At 41.9% G+C, this 16,928-nt stretch overlaps 1 protein-coding gene across 14 annotated transcripts in view; it reads right to left on the reverse strand.

Annotated features, from left to right (window-relative positions):
- Positions 1 to 16,928, reverse strand: part of STXBP6 (syntaxin binding protein 6) — a 239,641-nt gene that overhangs the window by 39,204 nt on the left and 183,509 nt on the right. For all 14 annotated transcript variants that reach the window (XM_072838078.1, XM_072838082.1, XM_072838079.1 and 11 more), the window contains 2 exons: positions 13,496 to 13,626; positions 12,572 to 12,737 (listed from right to left, as the gene is read on the reverse strand). In XM_072838078.1, coding sequence (XP_072694179.1) covers positions 12,572 to 12,737; positions 13,496 to 13,626 — 297 coding nt within the window. The remainder of the gene's footprint in view (positions 1 to 12,571; positions 12,738 to 13,495; positions 13,627 to 16,928) is intronic.

Raw genomic sequence — 16,928 nt, forward strand, 5'->3', positions numbered from 1 at the left:
TAACCACTCAAAAGTTTGTCAAAGGAAATAAATCCCTAAGCCAATAAAGACTTGCCCTCATTTTTCTTTTTTTCTTTTTATTTATTTATTTAAAAGATTATTTATTCATTCATTCATTCATTCATTCATTCATTCATTCATTCGAGACACAGAGAGAAGGAGAGAGAAAGAGGCGGAGACACAGGCAGAGGGATAAACAGGCTCCATGCACGGAGCCTGACATGGGACTCGATCCTGGGACTCCAGGATCAGGCCCTGGGCTGAAGGCAGACGCTTTAACCGCTGAGCCACCCAAGGATCCCCCCTCATTTTTCTTTTTTCTAAAACATGTACCTTTATCCCGTATAATGTTACTCATATATTGCAATTGAAATATTTATGTTTTATGTACTCTCAGAGTTAGATAATATTGAAAAAGATAGTCTTCTCCTTTCACAGGTATTACCCATTGAATGGTTCATGGAACCTATAGCAGCACCTCTGGAGGTCATACTCATACAGAGTTAGATCTTTGATAGGCCAGTCTCTTCCATTACTAAGAAAACCACTGGAGTGGTCAGAGAGGAGGCCAAATTTCTAAAGTGGCAGCTTCCTGTTACACTTCCTTTTTTTTTTTTTTTTTTTTTTTAAGATTGAGAGAGTGAGAGCAAGAGATAGAGGAAGTACGGGAGTACACATGAGCAAATGAGGGGGGAAGACGGGAGGCACAGAGGGATAGGGAGAGAGAATCCCAAGCAGACCCCATGTTGATCACAGGCTTGATCTCATGACCCTGAGAAAATGACCTGAGCTGAAACCAAGAGTCTGACACTTAACCGATTGCACTCCCCTGTCACCCCATTACACTTCTTTATCCTAACTCTTGAGACAGTAGAGCTTCTTACTCTCCCCCTGCAAATGGGAGCCTTTGTCCTGCTTGCCTCCAAGTCTGTGGCAGGCTCCTTTTTTTCTTGACAGTAAACTAACTCTTCAAAACCAAGCCAAAGACATTCAGACTGATGACTGAACTTTCTCCCCTAGGCAAAATTAACTAGGAATCTCATGTTCAGTGATGACAGTGCTTTAGTGGAATTTCTATACTTACCACTTATTATAATTTGCATTGTTTCGGCATGATTCTATGGAGAATAGCCACAGTAAGTCACAGATCCTCTATGTTTTCCGACCAGCCTTTCTTCGGCACTCTGTTTTAGTATATGTGCTGCCGAAGCGAGCACTTTCTTCGGCACTCTGCTCAGATTTTTCTGTTTGTACCTCTGAATGGTTAACCTAACGTGGTAACGCCTTTAAGAGAGCTCTCTATCTCAATTTGAAGTCCTAATAATTGTTTGGCTATCATAAAGTTTATGTGTCTGAAAGCAATATATTTACTCTGTTTTCCGTATTTGTTATGGTGGCTAGAAACTGGGAGGGTATGTACCCATGAAGGTTGCCAGATAAAATACAGGACACCCATGCAATATTTGGGATATAGTTCTACTAAAAAAAATATCCATTGTTCATCTGAAATTCAAACTTTACCGAGTATCTTCTATTTTTGTTTCCTAAGTCAGGCAACCCTCATGTTCTTGCTTTCTGCAGAACATCTAATGAGTCCAATCTTGGGTAGAGATACTGCATGTGGAAGGGTGAGGAATGTGTGGTCTTAGATCTCTAACTTGAGATGTACATCAATGTCCACATTTCAAATAATTACCTTTGCTAAATCTAGTGATTTAGTTTTATCTTAATGATCAGAAATAAGGCAGAAATTTTTAGAAGCTTAGGATATAATGTGTGCATGTAGGGGGGTGTTGGGGAGAGCCATGTCATTTATCTCTTCACTGAAGGTTTGAGAAAGGTCATATTCCTGTGCAGGTTTTCTCAGGTGCTGTGTACAAGCTTCTTACCTCTATTTCAGGAAAGGAATAGGACTCTGGCCTTCAGCCCTGACGATAACATTCTGATCTGCTGTCTCAAAGCACAGATGAATTTGACAAACTACGAAATGATCATTCTTAGACCAAGTTGCTGCTTTTCAGATTCTCTTTGCTAAAACCCCATGTTAGTTTTAGTTCTGGACGCTTCTATGTTACAGCTTGGCAACAACTTTTAAATGCCAGCTGATGGAATTGTTATTGGTCTATGTGAACTAAGTTAAGAACAATGTACTAAGTTTTTCATAAAGGTAAATGTTCCCAATTTAAGGAATCGCCCTTTATTCCCAGAGATTGTCCTTTTAATATTTTAGTGTTAAGTTTTCTTTTATGAAATTATGGTGACACTGGATATGAACATTTAAAAAAATCTCCTTTTTTTTTTTAATTTTTATTTATTTATGAAAGTCACAGAGAGAGAAAGAGAGGCAGAGACACAGGCAGAGAGAAGCAGGCTCCATGCACCGGGAGCCCGACGTGGGAATCGATCCTGGGTCTCCAGGATCGTGCCCTAGGCCAAAGGCAGGCGCCAAACCACTGCGCCACCCAGGGATCCCTAAAAAAATCTCCTTATATAGAAAATTGATTGACGAACTTAGGTCTCTCAAATTCTTCTAAAACCTGTACTTGTCTGTAAATCTGAAAGTATGGGCATCATGCAGCACGCTTTTTAGGTCTGTTTCAGAAATATTACTTCATGTCTAACACTATTAAAATTTTACTTTTGATTCATGTATCCTCATTTTTGGTGGGGGAAAAAGAACGAGAATATTTTAGGCTAAAGATCTATTGGTGGAAAAAAGAATATTTCTATTCTCTTATAAAGTTCAGAAAACACGTTTCAGGTTTTTTCTTTCCTACAAGAAGATCTGAATTACTTGCCCTGATCTCTGGCACAGCGTCACTTGCTATTTTAAACATCGTTGTTTTGGTAAGTCAGCAGTAACATACACACTCTATGTCAAATATAAAATGCAGCACGTTCAGCATTCAATAAACCATAGCAAACAACTCAGCATTCCAGTCATTTGAAATGTCTATAATTGAACTTAGCTCATTCCTACTTGGAACAAAGAAATTACTATTTTTTTTGCAATTCTTATGGCCGATATGGATTGGGAAAGCTCGGGAAAATTTTCTTGCTTCTTTCATGAGAAGGTTTTAAAGAAAAAAAAGAGAGACTTATTTATTTGAGACAGAGCAAGAATGCACATGAGTGAGGGGAGGGGCAGAGGGAGAGAATCTCAAGCAGACTCTCCACTGAGTGCAGAGTCTGATGTGAAGCTTGATCCCACGACCCTGAGATCATGACCTGAGATGCCCCAGAAAGGGTTTTTGATAAATGTCATGAAAGAAATCATGTAATATTATGAACACACAAATTATAATTTCCAAGTTTTTTTTTTAAATAGAATATTTAGATATACATTGGCACTTTGCAAAAATCCCATTTGATTATTTTATTTTTTTTGAGAGAGAGAGTGAGTGTGTACAAGCAATGGGGGGATGGGCAGAGGAGGAGAGAGACTCTTAAGCAGGCTCCACACTCAGAGTAGAGCCTGAGGCATGGCTCTATCCCAGGACCCTGAGATTGCGACCAGAGCTGAAATCAAGCATCAGATGCTTAACTGACTGAGATGCCCTGGCACCCCTGACCAAATATTTTAAAATTCACTTGACTCCTCACACCTTCCTTCAAGGTCTGTGTTACTTTCCATGATACAGAAGAGCATAGAGAAACTGAATGTGAGTTAAGTAGCTTAGAGGAAGTTACAGAGCTGAGTGATGCCATCAAAGACAGGGGATAGAGTCTGCTCTGTATCACTGTATCAGGTTGTGTAGTTATGTCTGCCAGTTAATTCTGAAAGTAGGAGTGGCTCTCATCCATTACAGGCTATTTAACCATGGGATAGACAAAATATGTTCATGATTCTTGTCAAGCCAATAAAATGATACCTTGGAAATACCCGTATACACCCTTGGTTTGGTTCAAGATTTTGATGGAGACGCATGATTCAAAAACACTTAATGCATGAATTCACTCCTGGCTCAGGACCATTGACCACAACCCACCAGCTGGCTCACCACATGCATCTGTGTAGTTTATAGTCAAAGAACAATGGAAAAGAGAAAATCAGATTTGTGCTCTACTTTTTCTTTAGTTACTAGTCATTTGTATTGTGGACAGAATTGGATGGAACCTAAGGAAGCAGTCCTTGGTTACTTCCATGTTCTCACTCAAAATTAAAGCATCTGCTTTTGATTTTCCTCCTGGGAACAAGATGAAGTTGAATGACCCACTCAGAAAATAATGACCCACTCAGAAAGCACATAAACGATCCAACATAACAACTGGTAATGTCCTAAATTGAAACAATACATAAAAGACTCAGAGCCAGAAGCCTCTCAGAGCTTCTGCTAGGATGTCCTTCTGAGAGTCCTCAGTCAAGTGTCAGATGGTTATGTTGGTAATTCATGCAGCAACATAAACATCAAACTTGCTTGGTGCAGTGGTTACAGTGGTAGGATCCCCCAAACCCAAACAAATAGAAAACCCTAGCTGCACTTTCCCAACTGTAGATGTTAAATATGTGTACTATTACTTTATTTTTAAAAAATTTATTCAGAGAGAGCACGAGTAAGAGAGAGCAAGAGCAGGGGGAGGGTTAGAAGAAGAGGGAGAGGGAGAGGCAGACTCCCCCGAGCAGGGAGCATGATATGAGGCTCGATCCTAGGACCTGGGATCATGACCTAAGCCGAAGGCAGATGCTTAACCAACTGAGCCACCCAGGCGTCCTACTGTTATTTTCATTGATGTGCTTTTTTTTTGGTTTCTATTCTTAGATTCTTACTCTCTCCTAAAGAGTTACTATAAGCTGAGTCTTTAATGAAATATCATGCTGTCTAGGAAAATGAGGAGGAAAGAGTAACAGAAGACTGGATGATAAGTTTCTGTGTGCACAGGACTGATACAATTAACAGTCATTTAGAGAGAACTTTCTTTTTTTTTTTTTAAAGATTTTATTTATTCATGATAGTCACAGAGAGAGAGAGAGAGAGGGGGAGACACAGGCAGAGGGAGAAGCAAGCTCCATGCACCGGGAGCCCGACGCGGGACTCGACCCCGGGTCTCCAGGATCGCGCCCTGGGCCAAAGGCAGGCGCTAAACCGCTGCGCCACCCAGGGATCCCTAGAGAGAACTTTCAAACAGAATTTTAAATTTGATCCTTGTAAATATTTTGTTAAGTTGGTGCTACCTCCTTTCTACTAGCTGAATCAATATAAGGAGAAGATGTGCTTATTAAGTGAGCGTGGAAGTCTAGGCCTTCACTGAGTGGATGGGGAACAAGGGACAAGGCTTGACTGAGGTGCTGGCTCTATCCCTTATTAGCTGTGGGATCTTGGGCATGCTTCTCATAAATTATTTTCCTTGTTTGTGCCATGGCATAGAATAACTGAAGTTTGTTCTTTTTTTTTTTTTTTTTAAGTTTGTTCTTTTGTATTTCTTCAAAAGTGACAAAGAGAGGGATGCCTGGGTGGCTCAATGGTTGAGTGTCTGCCTTTGGCCTCAGGGTGTGATCTCGGGGTCCTGAGATCAGGTCCCACAACAGGCTTCCTGCAGGGAGCCTGCTTCTCCTTCTGCCTATGTCTCTGCCTCTCTGCGTGTCTCTCATGAATTTAAAAAAAAAAAAAAAAAGAGTGACAAAGAGAGTCACTGGATGACCTATGACACAGATTCCTCCTGACATAAAGAACTATAAGGAACACTCTCTGGCTCTCTCTCGACAGTGGGTCAGCTAAGCAGCCTGGCTGTCCCTTCTGTTCTGCATCTAGGTGCTGGAGTCAAGCAGCAGCCATACAGTGGTTTTAACATGATTTAACCTGGTCGAAGAATTGTAATCTCTAATATGTGCGTGCATGTGTGTGGTTCCCCAAATATATTAAGGTTTGAGCAGTGGGGCTAAAATACACATGAATCTATTCTTGAGAAATAAACAATTCATGGTAACGTGCCCCTGGCTGGAGCACATGTAGGAGTGTGAGGTTTGCATCCCAAAAAGCTGTTACTCACTGACAGAAAACATGATAACACAGGGAAGGGAAGAAATATATCAATTATGGCAAATATTAAAGATTTCCCTAAAGTAGTATATTAACATTTTGGGATTAAGAATGAGCATATTGATCACCTTTTATTTTTTTCATTAGAACCCTGTTAGGACATACACATGTCCTCTTTTTAGAAGTCGTAAGGTGAGATACCTTACATGTGCCCACACCTGAAGCGCTCACAAGGTGAAAGATTCGCACACTTCACCCAGGGATGACCCTGCATTGTTTGGAAGAGAAGTCCAACGCAGAATCATACTTCAAACTCTGAGATTCTATTCTACCACCCCAAGGGAATCCAGTGTAAAGTCATTAGGTTTTTCCTTTAGCATACCAATCAGCAGGGGCAAATGAGGGCCAGCCTGCTATGAAGGAGACATCAGAGACATTTGTGTCCCTGGAATTCTAATAGAGCTCAAAAGTCTGGGCTTGATACCATCATTTGAAGGGCTGTGCATAGAAAAGCAACACTTAAGAAATATCCTTCGGTGGTGATGAAAATATATGGCACTCCAAAATAGCCTGCTTTATGGAAAAACAATCTGCCACATTCCGAATTCTGAATATAGCCAAACTGGAGTGCAACTGTATGGATTAATTACTGCAATAAGAGAGGGCTCATTTCACCCTGCCCCTGTCTGTCTGGCCACTGCTAACCATCCTTTGAAACACAGCTCAGCAATCACCTTGGTGTTGTTGACTTGTTTTATGTCTCTTTATACATGCTGTGTCCCCCAGAAAAGTAAGCCAAGTCACCAAAGGTATCTACTTCGTTGCTGCATCTCTCCAGTTAGCTCAGTGCCCGACAGGTAGATGGTGCTGCATCAATGCATGTGCAATCAATGAGGACAGGTACACAACTGGGCTGCAATGTACGTGGGACCACGAAAGGAGGACCCAGATAAAACAGGTGAAAGAGAAAGAGGTTATTCAAGGAGTTAGCCAAGGGTGTTTGGGCTGAGTTCAAGAAAATGCAAGTATTTGCTTTGGTTTGGACAGAAGCTTGCCTTAAGAATAAATCATTTGTTTTCCTGCAAATAATTTATGACACTTATTGAAGAAGAAAAGAGGTCTGCAAAGAATCTACATTGTGGTTCTAACACAGAAGTTGCCAATGCCACTGAAGATAGATTCCCATTGTCTACGGCATTAGGCATAAAAATAATAGGCCAACAGTAATCACTACAAAAGGTTAGTGTAATTAAGCTAGCAGTGAAGAGTCATGTGGGATTTGCTCACATTTTGAAGCAAGCAATACAAAAAAGTTCCCCTTGGAACCGTGACTTCATATGATGTGCCCATTATCCAAGCTGATACTACTATTTGGGGGCAGACCATGTTTCTTTGAAATGAACGAATTGAAAGCAAGTCTGTCTTCTGGAGTCTAAAGTTCTCCACATATGATGAACTCTTTGGAGGCATCTTTGAAGTGCAAATGTGTCATCACACATATAACAGTATTCATCATCTCTGCCGACAACAAACATCTACCGTCTCAGAAATGAACCTGAGATTTCACTTTCAGGGCCCCTGTCATTCATGATGCCATGTTACTTTTCAGTAGACAGACTGGCTCCACACCTCTGCCTTCAGTCTGGTTAAATCGACATTGCCTGGGAGCTTAGGGAGCCAGCAACTAAATGAACAGCTCTGTATTTATGGATGGTGACTGACCTCTAATGAATTAAACGAGAGGTAGAGTGGAAGTCAGGAAGGACCAAGGCTGGAGGACTTGGTTCTAGCTTCCTGATCTTCCTGCCATCCAGGGAAGAGAAGATAGCTGCCAAGATATGGACAGAAGTAGGAGAAGGAACCAATGCTCCCCCTCTTCACACTTGCTTAGAGCCTCCTGCCCTCTTTCTGTTTATGAGGGCCTTTGCTTGGCCCTACAGATTGTACGCGTGTTTCCTGGATTCTGAAACCAGGAACAGAAGATCAAAGCTTCCGAGCCTATTCTCTGGAGAGAGAGTATCATGTTTGCATGAGAGAATTTCAAGCATGCCAAAGAAACCAGTTCTATGTAGCTGATTTCCCCCGAGGGAAAAAGAAAAAACATGGTCACGTGGGGTATATTCAATCAATAAATATAAGAGAAGAACTGCAAGGGACTGTAGGTATTTAAATGATGATCCTGTTTGAACTGGTATTAAAGAAAACGTAGTTTGGTGGAAGTCAGGCAGACTTGCTTCCAGGACTGTGATCTTGGTAAACTTAGTCATAATCACTGCGCTTTAGTTTTCCTAGTGAGAGGATTGAGCCAGATGTGGACTACCTGAGCTGTCCAGGGAGTGGCCAGGTCTCCATCATCTTCCCCAGCCACCAAAGTAGCTCATCTCTTTAATATGCTGAGGTTCAGACGGACAAAAATGAAAACAAAAACTATAGAGAACAAGGTAATTTGAAAGGCCTCTGATAGTTCCATCACTCTTAGGATCTGCCCCTCTGCCCCCAAATACTTAAGTTATTATCTTAATAACATACCTACTATAAGACTAGGGAAAAAAATGAAAAGTATCTATAATTTCTGGCCCGTTCCCCTTATCTCCCTTTTTTAAAGTCTAGGGACGTGCCAGCTAAATATGTCCCCCAAATTCCTGTACAGCCTCAGGGGACACCATTCACAGCAAAGATATCAGTGCGCTGTGTGGAGCGTGGCACTCAGTGGCCTTGAGGAAGATGCTTTTAGAATGGAGAAGGCCTGTGTTTGCATCTCCTCTCTGCCACTCACTAGCTACGTGACCCTGGGCAAGCTATTTAATGATCTCTCTGATTCTATTTCCTTCTCTGTAAAATGGAGGTAGTAAACCACATTTTCAAAGGCTGAGGTAAAGGCAAAATGCGACAACGCACGTTAAGAAACTGGTGTAGTGGAAGTGTACCAACTGCGATATTAGTTCTTTAAAATCACAAAATCTATGACATTTCAGAGTTCAGAAAATAACTGTGTCTGGGATGTATGGCTCATACTGGAAGGACAGACCAAAAGATACTGCAAAATTTGGAACTGCTCTCATCTGCTGAAGATGGGGTAGGTACCCTCAAAAGCTAAAGGGGTCAGAATGTGGTGACCCAGGAATTACACAATTTTAAGACTGAATTGTGGTAAGTGGCAGAAAGGAAGACTAGTCCGCATGCCAATTAACTAGAGTGTGTTGGTACAACTGTTATCAAGGATAAGCAACTGTTTAAATAAGACCGGCTGTGCTCATTAAGGACACATGTGCTGCCAACAAATTACAATGTGCTCAGTTCAAACTGTTTTGCCTTTCTTAGGAATCCAAGACCAGTCAATATTTAATTGTGCCAATTTCACTCTTAAATTCAGAAGGGATTAATCTACACGATAAAGCTATAACTCGGGCATCACAGATTCTCAAAATACTAAAACTGAAGTGGATTTTTGATCTCTCAGCCAACCTCTACATGTCACACCAGCAAAAAGTGAGGTCTAAAAAAGATGAGAGACGTGTCTATGGTCACAAAAGATAGGGTCAAGGATGCCTGGGTGGCTCACGGGTTTGGCGCCTGCCTTCGGCCCAGGGCGTGATCCTGGAGACCGGGGATCGAGTCCCACATCGGGCTCCCTGCATGTAGCCTGCTTCTCTGCCTGTGTCTCTGCCTCTCTCTATCTCTTATGAATAAATAAATAAAATCTTTAAATAAGAAAAAAAAAAGATAGGCTCAGTTCTGGCACTTGGTCTCATTAACTTACTCCTTTCCTTAGGATAAAAAATCAATCTTTAGCTTTATCTAACACATACACACTGTCAGTTTAACATTGATAAATTGATTCTTGTTTTAGCTCTGCACAATTTGGGGTTCGTAGGGCACTAGAAAACCTCTTTAGGGCTGGGTCAATGACTGGAAAAAGCAGCTGGGTGGAATTGTGTGGGAAGGTCTGAGGACATTCAAGGAGGTAATGAAGAGCATAGAGTAAGGTTTTTAGGGACCTGCCAGTCTGCAATATGGGTAGTGAAACTAGGTCTTTTTTTTTCTTAAGGTCTTTTTAAAGATTTATTTGAGAGAGAAAGAGTGAGTGAGAGAAACATGAGGCGGGGGTGGGGTGGGGTGGGGCAGGTCAGAGGGAGAGGGAGAAGCAGCGCCCCTGCTGAGTGGGAAGCCCAGAATGGGGCTCGATCCCAGGACTCTGGGATCATGACTTGACCTGATGGCAGACACTTAACCGACTGAACTACCCAGGTGCCCGAAACTGGAGTCTATTAAGGAACCAAATATAGAATGACTCTCCATATCAAGGACATAGCACAGTGACCAGCACATAGTAGGAACTCAGTGCTTAATTGCTACATAACTTTGATGATGAACCAGAACTGACTGAATGAATGCATGAAAGGAACTGTTTGGAGAAAAGAAGTGAGAGCTTCAGAGGCAACAGAGAAGAGGGACCAGCTAGTAAGTGGACAGAGGGAAGAGCTACCAAAGATCTTCTCAACCTTAGCAGGAAGGACAAGACTCTTGCCTCTTGCAAGGACAGTGGAAAGAGTGAGACTGTGGCCCTTCTGCTCTGCCTCACATTTCCCTTCTGAGGAAATGTGGCAATTCCCATGGCACTGTTTCTGCTTCTGGCCACTGTGCTCTCAAGATGGAACATGCAGAAGTGGAATGAATGCAAGAGGGGAGTCTATCTCGAAGGGCAACAGAAATTTTAAGCCCGTATTGTCACATTATTTTCAGAGGACACTCTGCTTATATGCTATCCATGTAGCTACTGGCCATATGATGCCAGTGGAAAAATGTTTCCTAGTAGGACCGTGAGACCAAGAAACAAATCTGACTCTAGGACAGTGGAGAAAATTCCTATCTAATGAAGAATGAGGGAAAGCTGGGATGTCCTGGCCAATTTTTCCAGTTGCTGAAACACTGAGTCATCTGTGGTCCTGAGCCTGGTGCGCTCGGACCTGCCAGGTCTGTTACAGCTCAGCTTTGCGAGTGGGATTCATGTGAAGAGCCCTGTGGCACAGACACGATAGCAAGCAGCATCTCATTCTGTTTTCTAAACACTAAGAGGTCGGTGTTAGATGATCTCTTTCTTTTCAGCATCTACATCTAACAGTTTTTTTTTTTAAAGATTTTATTTATTCATGAGAGACCAGAGAGAGGCAGAGACACAGGCAGAGGGAGAAGCAGGCTCCCTGCGGGAAGCCTGTTGCGGGACTCAATCTCAGGACCCCAGGATCACGACGTGAGCTGAAGGCAGATGCTCAACCACTGAGCCACCCAGGTGCCCTTACATCTAATAATTTTTACTTTTGTACACAGGATGGGGCCACTTTAAAGAAAATATACACTAGTCATCACTTCTGACATTTTTCTAGGACTAAATGGAGAAGCTATAACACTGCATCGATGCCTAAGGAAGACGTTTCTAGGTTTTTATGATGCAAGCAACTTACTGTTCAAGATGAACACCAACGTTTCAGTGGGTTACAACAAAGCACTGACCACCATCTTCTCTAACGACATCTAGAAGACTAATGGCAAAATGGCACTACGTATGTCAGGTGCTATAGTGAAATAATGGGTTCCATGTCACGTTCATTAGAAAGACAGATATAGCCCAAGGAGAAGAAGTGATGTCTATATTGTGACCTTCCTCTGACATTTGATTAAGATCAAGTTGGTGCACAAAAATTTTTTTTGTAAAACCAGGAGAACGGGTCAGTGAAAAGAGCAATGATAGAAACACTCTTCCTGGGCAGCCCTGGTGGCTCAGTGGTTTAGTGCCACATTTAGTCCAGGGCGTGATCCTGGGGACCCGGGATCGAGTCCCACATTGGGCTCACTGCATGAAGCCTGCTTCTCCCTCTGCCTCTCTCTCTCTGTCTCTCATGAATAAATAAATAAAATCTTTAAAAAAAGAGAAGAAAAGAAACACTTCCTCAACACACAGAGTGACTGGCAAGGTTTTTTAAAAATATTTTTAGCTCACTTTCAATTCCCTAAAAAGAAATGCCACCTAGAAGAAATGTGTTAAGCACCCTCTAAATGTTTCTCATTAAGTTGCCAACACTGGTACTCACCCCTTAAGGCTGGCTTACAGCACTCAGCCTAACTCTGCTCTCTATGCCATCCGAGGGATAAACGTGAGACTAGCTGCTATCTGAAAGGAAGGGACTACATCTGTAAGAATTTGTAGGTTAACATTTGTAAAATGCCTTGAGAAATAATAGGAAAAGCAGCCTGGAAAACAGTGTTCTGCAATGTGAGTATAGAAAGGGTAGTAGAGAAACCAAACCGAAAGGTTTTCCTAATAAAGGGACAGGTTTGTTCGTATAAATAATCTTAGCTAGATGGCTAATTCTTCTAAAAGGACCAGCTTTTGGTTAAGAGTGAAAACATGCTACCTTGTCGAGATTTAGCACACAACGAATTCCCTAGAATGGTTCTCATGCTGTCCAACTCTGAGCATCTGGATTCTTTTTTTTTTTTTTTTGTCTTTAATTATGCTGTAGAGCACCTAACTTTTTATGTAAAAGTTAGTGTAAGGAGACAGGATGACCAAACTCATGCAAATGCCCACTCACCTCCCATGATTTTGGACTGGCAGTTAATAAACTCCGGCTTCCTGTCGGTGAGGTACCTCTGGCAGGTGTGGTGGAGGATTTGGAAGAAGGTGCATTTTTCTGAGGCTGTGCTGGCTACCCACTGGTCAAAGGCATTTTCAAACAACAAATCAAACTCCGCAGAATCCTGGAAAAGACAATGAAATACCCACTGATCTGAATCTATAAAAACTGCTGCTTCCAGCTTACTCCTGACAATAGACTCACAGAGGAAAAAAGACCTTTCAAAACTTTGGTCTTATTCCCAAGGCTCATGTTTATTAGCACTCAGGTGCATGGAAAAAAAGTCCACCTTTCTCTGTTTATCAAGCAAACCCCAAAATCTTAGAGAAAAAAAATCTCCCTTATTATTTTTAGCGTGTAGTTACAACTTATATTTCATTTTTCCTCATTATTGAGGTTTTGTATACTGAGTGTGTGTGAGCAAAAGGGAAAATACTTAAATAAATAATTCTACCTTACAATGCTTCTCATGTTAAATCCAAGAGAATCCTAATACATAATTTGTAGGGTGACATCTATTTGTTTTGGTGAATAAATTTCATCACCGGTGGTATTAGGAGTAGAGTAAACGAAGCTTTGATAAATGGGGTTTTTCACATTGGTAACCATGGACATGATATCTCAACTTTGCCCTTTGCACTTGGCTGATAAACATCTAGGAGTCCACGTTTCTTCAATATGTATCCCTTCACATTTCTGCATCAAACATGACCAAAAGACTTAGAGTTCCCCATAAGGATCCAGAGATCAGAAAGCCTCAGCTACACAACTGAAATAGAGAAACAGCTTTGTTAGAAATGACTCAACCACCACCATTGCCAAGGTCAGTGAGAGTCATTGTGTGAAGAGAACACCTTCTCCCAACACTGGACATTCACTCACCCGATTAGGGTCAATGCCATTAACCTGGCGAAGCTGCTCGAGCATCCACTGCGATCTCCGCACGAACGACGTGGAGCCTTCAAACTGTTTGACCTTCGTGATGGATGCTTGTGTGGGTTTCTTGTTTGTCACTGCCAAGAAAAGACCGTTCAGATTAGTGGGTGTGCAGGTTGGTTTATTTCTTCATTCATTGGTGCTTCTATTTTGCATCCACACATGTATACAAACACACACGCACACAGAATATGATCATGTGTGCCTCTGATAAGGGGGGGTACTCAAAAGAAATAGAAGTCATACTCTCCACTCTCAAGCAATTACAATATAATTATGATGTGAGGGCTGCTTCATTTACGTCTTTATCCATTCAAACTGAACGCGACTCAACTGACTAACTCCAAGTGCTTTTAATGGAGGCTACAAGTACACGATGACCAACTGCAGGGAAGGAAGCACACACGGTTGACAGGCGTCAGGTAGAGGTCACTGGGAAAGGCTGAATTTTAAAGGAAGCAGAGGTTACTGCTTTCCCTAGGGAAATCCGATGCATATTTCCAGTATAAATATATCAAGCTTCAGTGGTGAGATTGGGAGTAATGCCTCTTAAAAAAATTATTTGGCTTTAAAAATATCATCTAGTTGAATCTAGTCTTTCTTTCTTTCTTTCTTTCTTTCTTTCTTTCTCTCTCTCTCTCTCTTTCTCTTTCTTCTTTCTTTCTTTCTTTCTTTCTTTCTTTCTTTCTTTCTTTCTTTCTTTCTTTCTTTCTTTCTTTCTTTCTTTCTTTCTTTCTTTCTTTCTTGAATTTATTTATTTATTCATTCATTCATTCATTCATGGGAGCCCCAGAGACAGAAGCAGAGACACAGGCAGAGGGAGAAGCAGATTCTCTGCAGGGAGCCCGATGAGGGACTTGATCCCAGGACCCCGGGATCATGACCTGAGCCAAAAGCAGATACCCAACCAGCGAGCCACCTGGGTGTCCCTGCATCTGTTTCTGACTGTATTTAGCATTCATGCCCCCCCCTCCATCTTGAGGTCACCACAACTGCAGGACCAGGACAGCTCCTCCTCCCAGCTGTAGTCAGTTCTTCCTTTGCCCCTTCCATGCTGAGGATGGACAGTGTCACCTCTCAGACAGAGGTCAAGCACCAGCCACTAGGAGAGAGTCACTGTGGATATTTTTACATCTGCTTACTTCATGACTTAGAGCCTCCAGGGTAGGGTGCTAATTAAGTGTTTTAAAAGGGCTTTCCTAAAAGCTCCTCTTGAGGCCTGGCTGTAGGAGTTGTAAAGTTTAACAGAAATGATGCTATTTAAGGGAACAAGGAAAAGTGGAAAGTCCTATTTGTTGTAATGAATGCAATCCTAAAAAGACGGTGCGTCAGTGGCACATTCTTTGTTTCGAATAACCCTAGAGAGCCTACATTTCCAAGTACCTATGCAGATGTTCAGCAGATGGCAAAAAGAATCCTTAAGAGATGAAGGACAGGAAGCACCTACTCCAGTCATGGTTGCTGGTAATTCTCTCCTTCATGCATAGAAGAGTTTGGGGCAATTTCCGTATCGTGGGTCATTAAAGCAGGAAGGCAGGGACCAAGAGGTGAATGAAATGTGGGCACCCTGCCTTTACATCTGTGGGAGCCTTATGGTTCTAGGACTAAAGACCTTTTTTTAGGACCTCAGTACAATCTTTACTCCAAACCAGGATTTAGCAAACCTTTAAAAAATAATTTCAAATAATGCTTCACTTTATTACGCATTATGTCAGTTATATTTGGCTAGAAGCTTCAGAACATTTCATACCAATTACGTTTACTTTCATGGTTAAAAAGTCATCATCCCCTTAACACCAAGATCAGTGGAAATTTTATAGTCTTCTATTCACACACAGCCTGTGTGTGTGGCTTACGGCTCCCTGTATGAGTCTGTTATGTCCTCTTAGGAATAACCATCCCCCAAACTAAATTCAGGCTATAGTATCAGCCGGCCCAGGGCTCTGTCTATCCGCTTAATTTAATTCATTTATTTCATGTGTCTCCTAGGAGATCTAATAGGTTTTCTGACAGCCATGCCCTGTGTTCTTCTGTTTTCATATAAGAGGAAACAACACACCTGGAATACAGGCAGGTCCTAAAATGTGCTTAAAGATTAAAGAATACTTACTTTTCAATAACAGGAAAACATGGGTTCCTGTATTAGGCACACCCCCTAAACACAGAGAGGATTTCCTCTTTTGTTTATGTAAATCACACGACATTTAGGCATCCTGGGAAACATGAAGGTTTCCTTCTAGCTTTAAGGTCATTATGACTGCCTATTTTTTTTTTTTTTTTTTTTTTTTACTTCTTGTCCATTTATTTTCAAGTGGTTTACAGCATTATAAAAACTCAGACATCATGTGGGATCACTGTAGCTACTGGTGTGGTGTTAAGAATTGACATTTGAGAAAAGCACGTTCCACCGGAAGGTCACTGAAACGCGAGGGGCAGGAGCCCCATCCACAGACAACTGCCCCACAGACCTGCGGGGAGATCACCCTGCAGAGCGCTCCCCGTCCAGGAGGCCGCCACCACCCAGCCGTTCCCGTCTCGTTCTTTCTTCTAGCTGATTCTTTGCCTGCTTCTTGGAAATCTCAGTAGTTTTTCCTGGGCACTGAGCCCGGTTTGGTTTAATTTTTGTTTATGGTTATTATCTCCACCATCCCAGTTTCTATTTTGAAGCAGGTGCCTTAAAATTATATTATTACATACACATTATAGAGAGTTAAATAAAGACTTTCTCCGTCTGAAATCAAAACAACTGCACAAACACATCATTGCCAGACTTTGTGAGTTGTGGGCTTGAAGGAGCCATGCTTTAACCCCTTTGTCGGTTTGGTGTTTTCGGGGTCCCTGGCTGATAAAACAGGCGAGTCAAATTCTGGATGACCAGTGAAAAACAGGAATCTTTCTTCTCTTCCAAAGGCAAACTGATTGATAGCAAGCATAGCCTGGATCAGTAATAACGGAGGGAGGGCGTATGTCTGGCTACCTCAATGCAATAGGCTCTGTAGTCACTGTTTTGAATAACTTTAAAGACCAGTTCACTAGGGCATTTCTGTCATGCCCTTGACATTCATGAGGACAAGGTAAAGGTACAGGCGTTTAAAGGGGTAGGGCAAGCATGATATTCTCAGGCAAGACCACCCAGAATCAGCCGAGTTCCCTGGCTTACCACTCCTAAGTGCGCACCAGAATCATCGGAGTTTTTTGTTTTTGTTTTTTTTTTCCCCCACCACACCAAACACACCAAACCATGTGAGTCAGAATCTCTGGAGGTGTGGCCCGACATCCACATTTTCAATCTCTCTAGGTGATTTAAGGCACCGTGGCTACTGAGACCACTGTTGTGTATTAATTTATTTCACAAATATTTACGGAACATTTATTAGAT

Source organism: Canis lupus, chromosome 9, assembly GCF_048164855.1.
Source record: "Canis lupus baileyi chromosome 9, mCanLup2.hap1, whole genome shotgun sequence".
In the NCBI taxonomy this organism is placed as follows: Eukaryota; Metazoa; Chordata; class Mammalia; order Carnivora; family Canidae; genus Canis; species Canis lupus.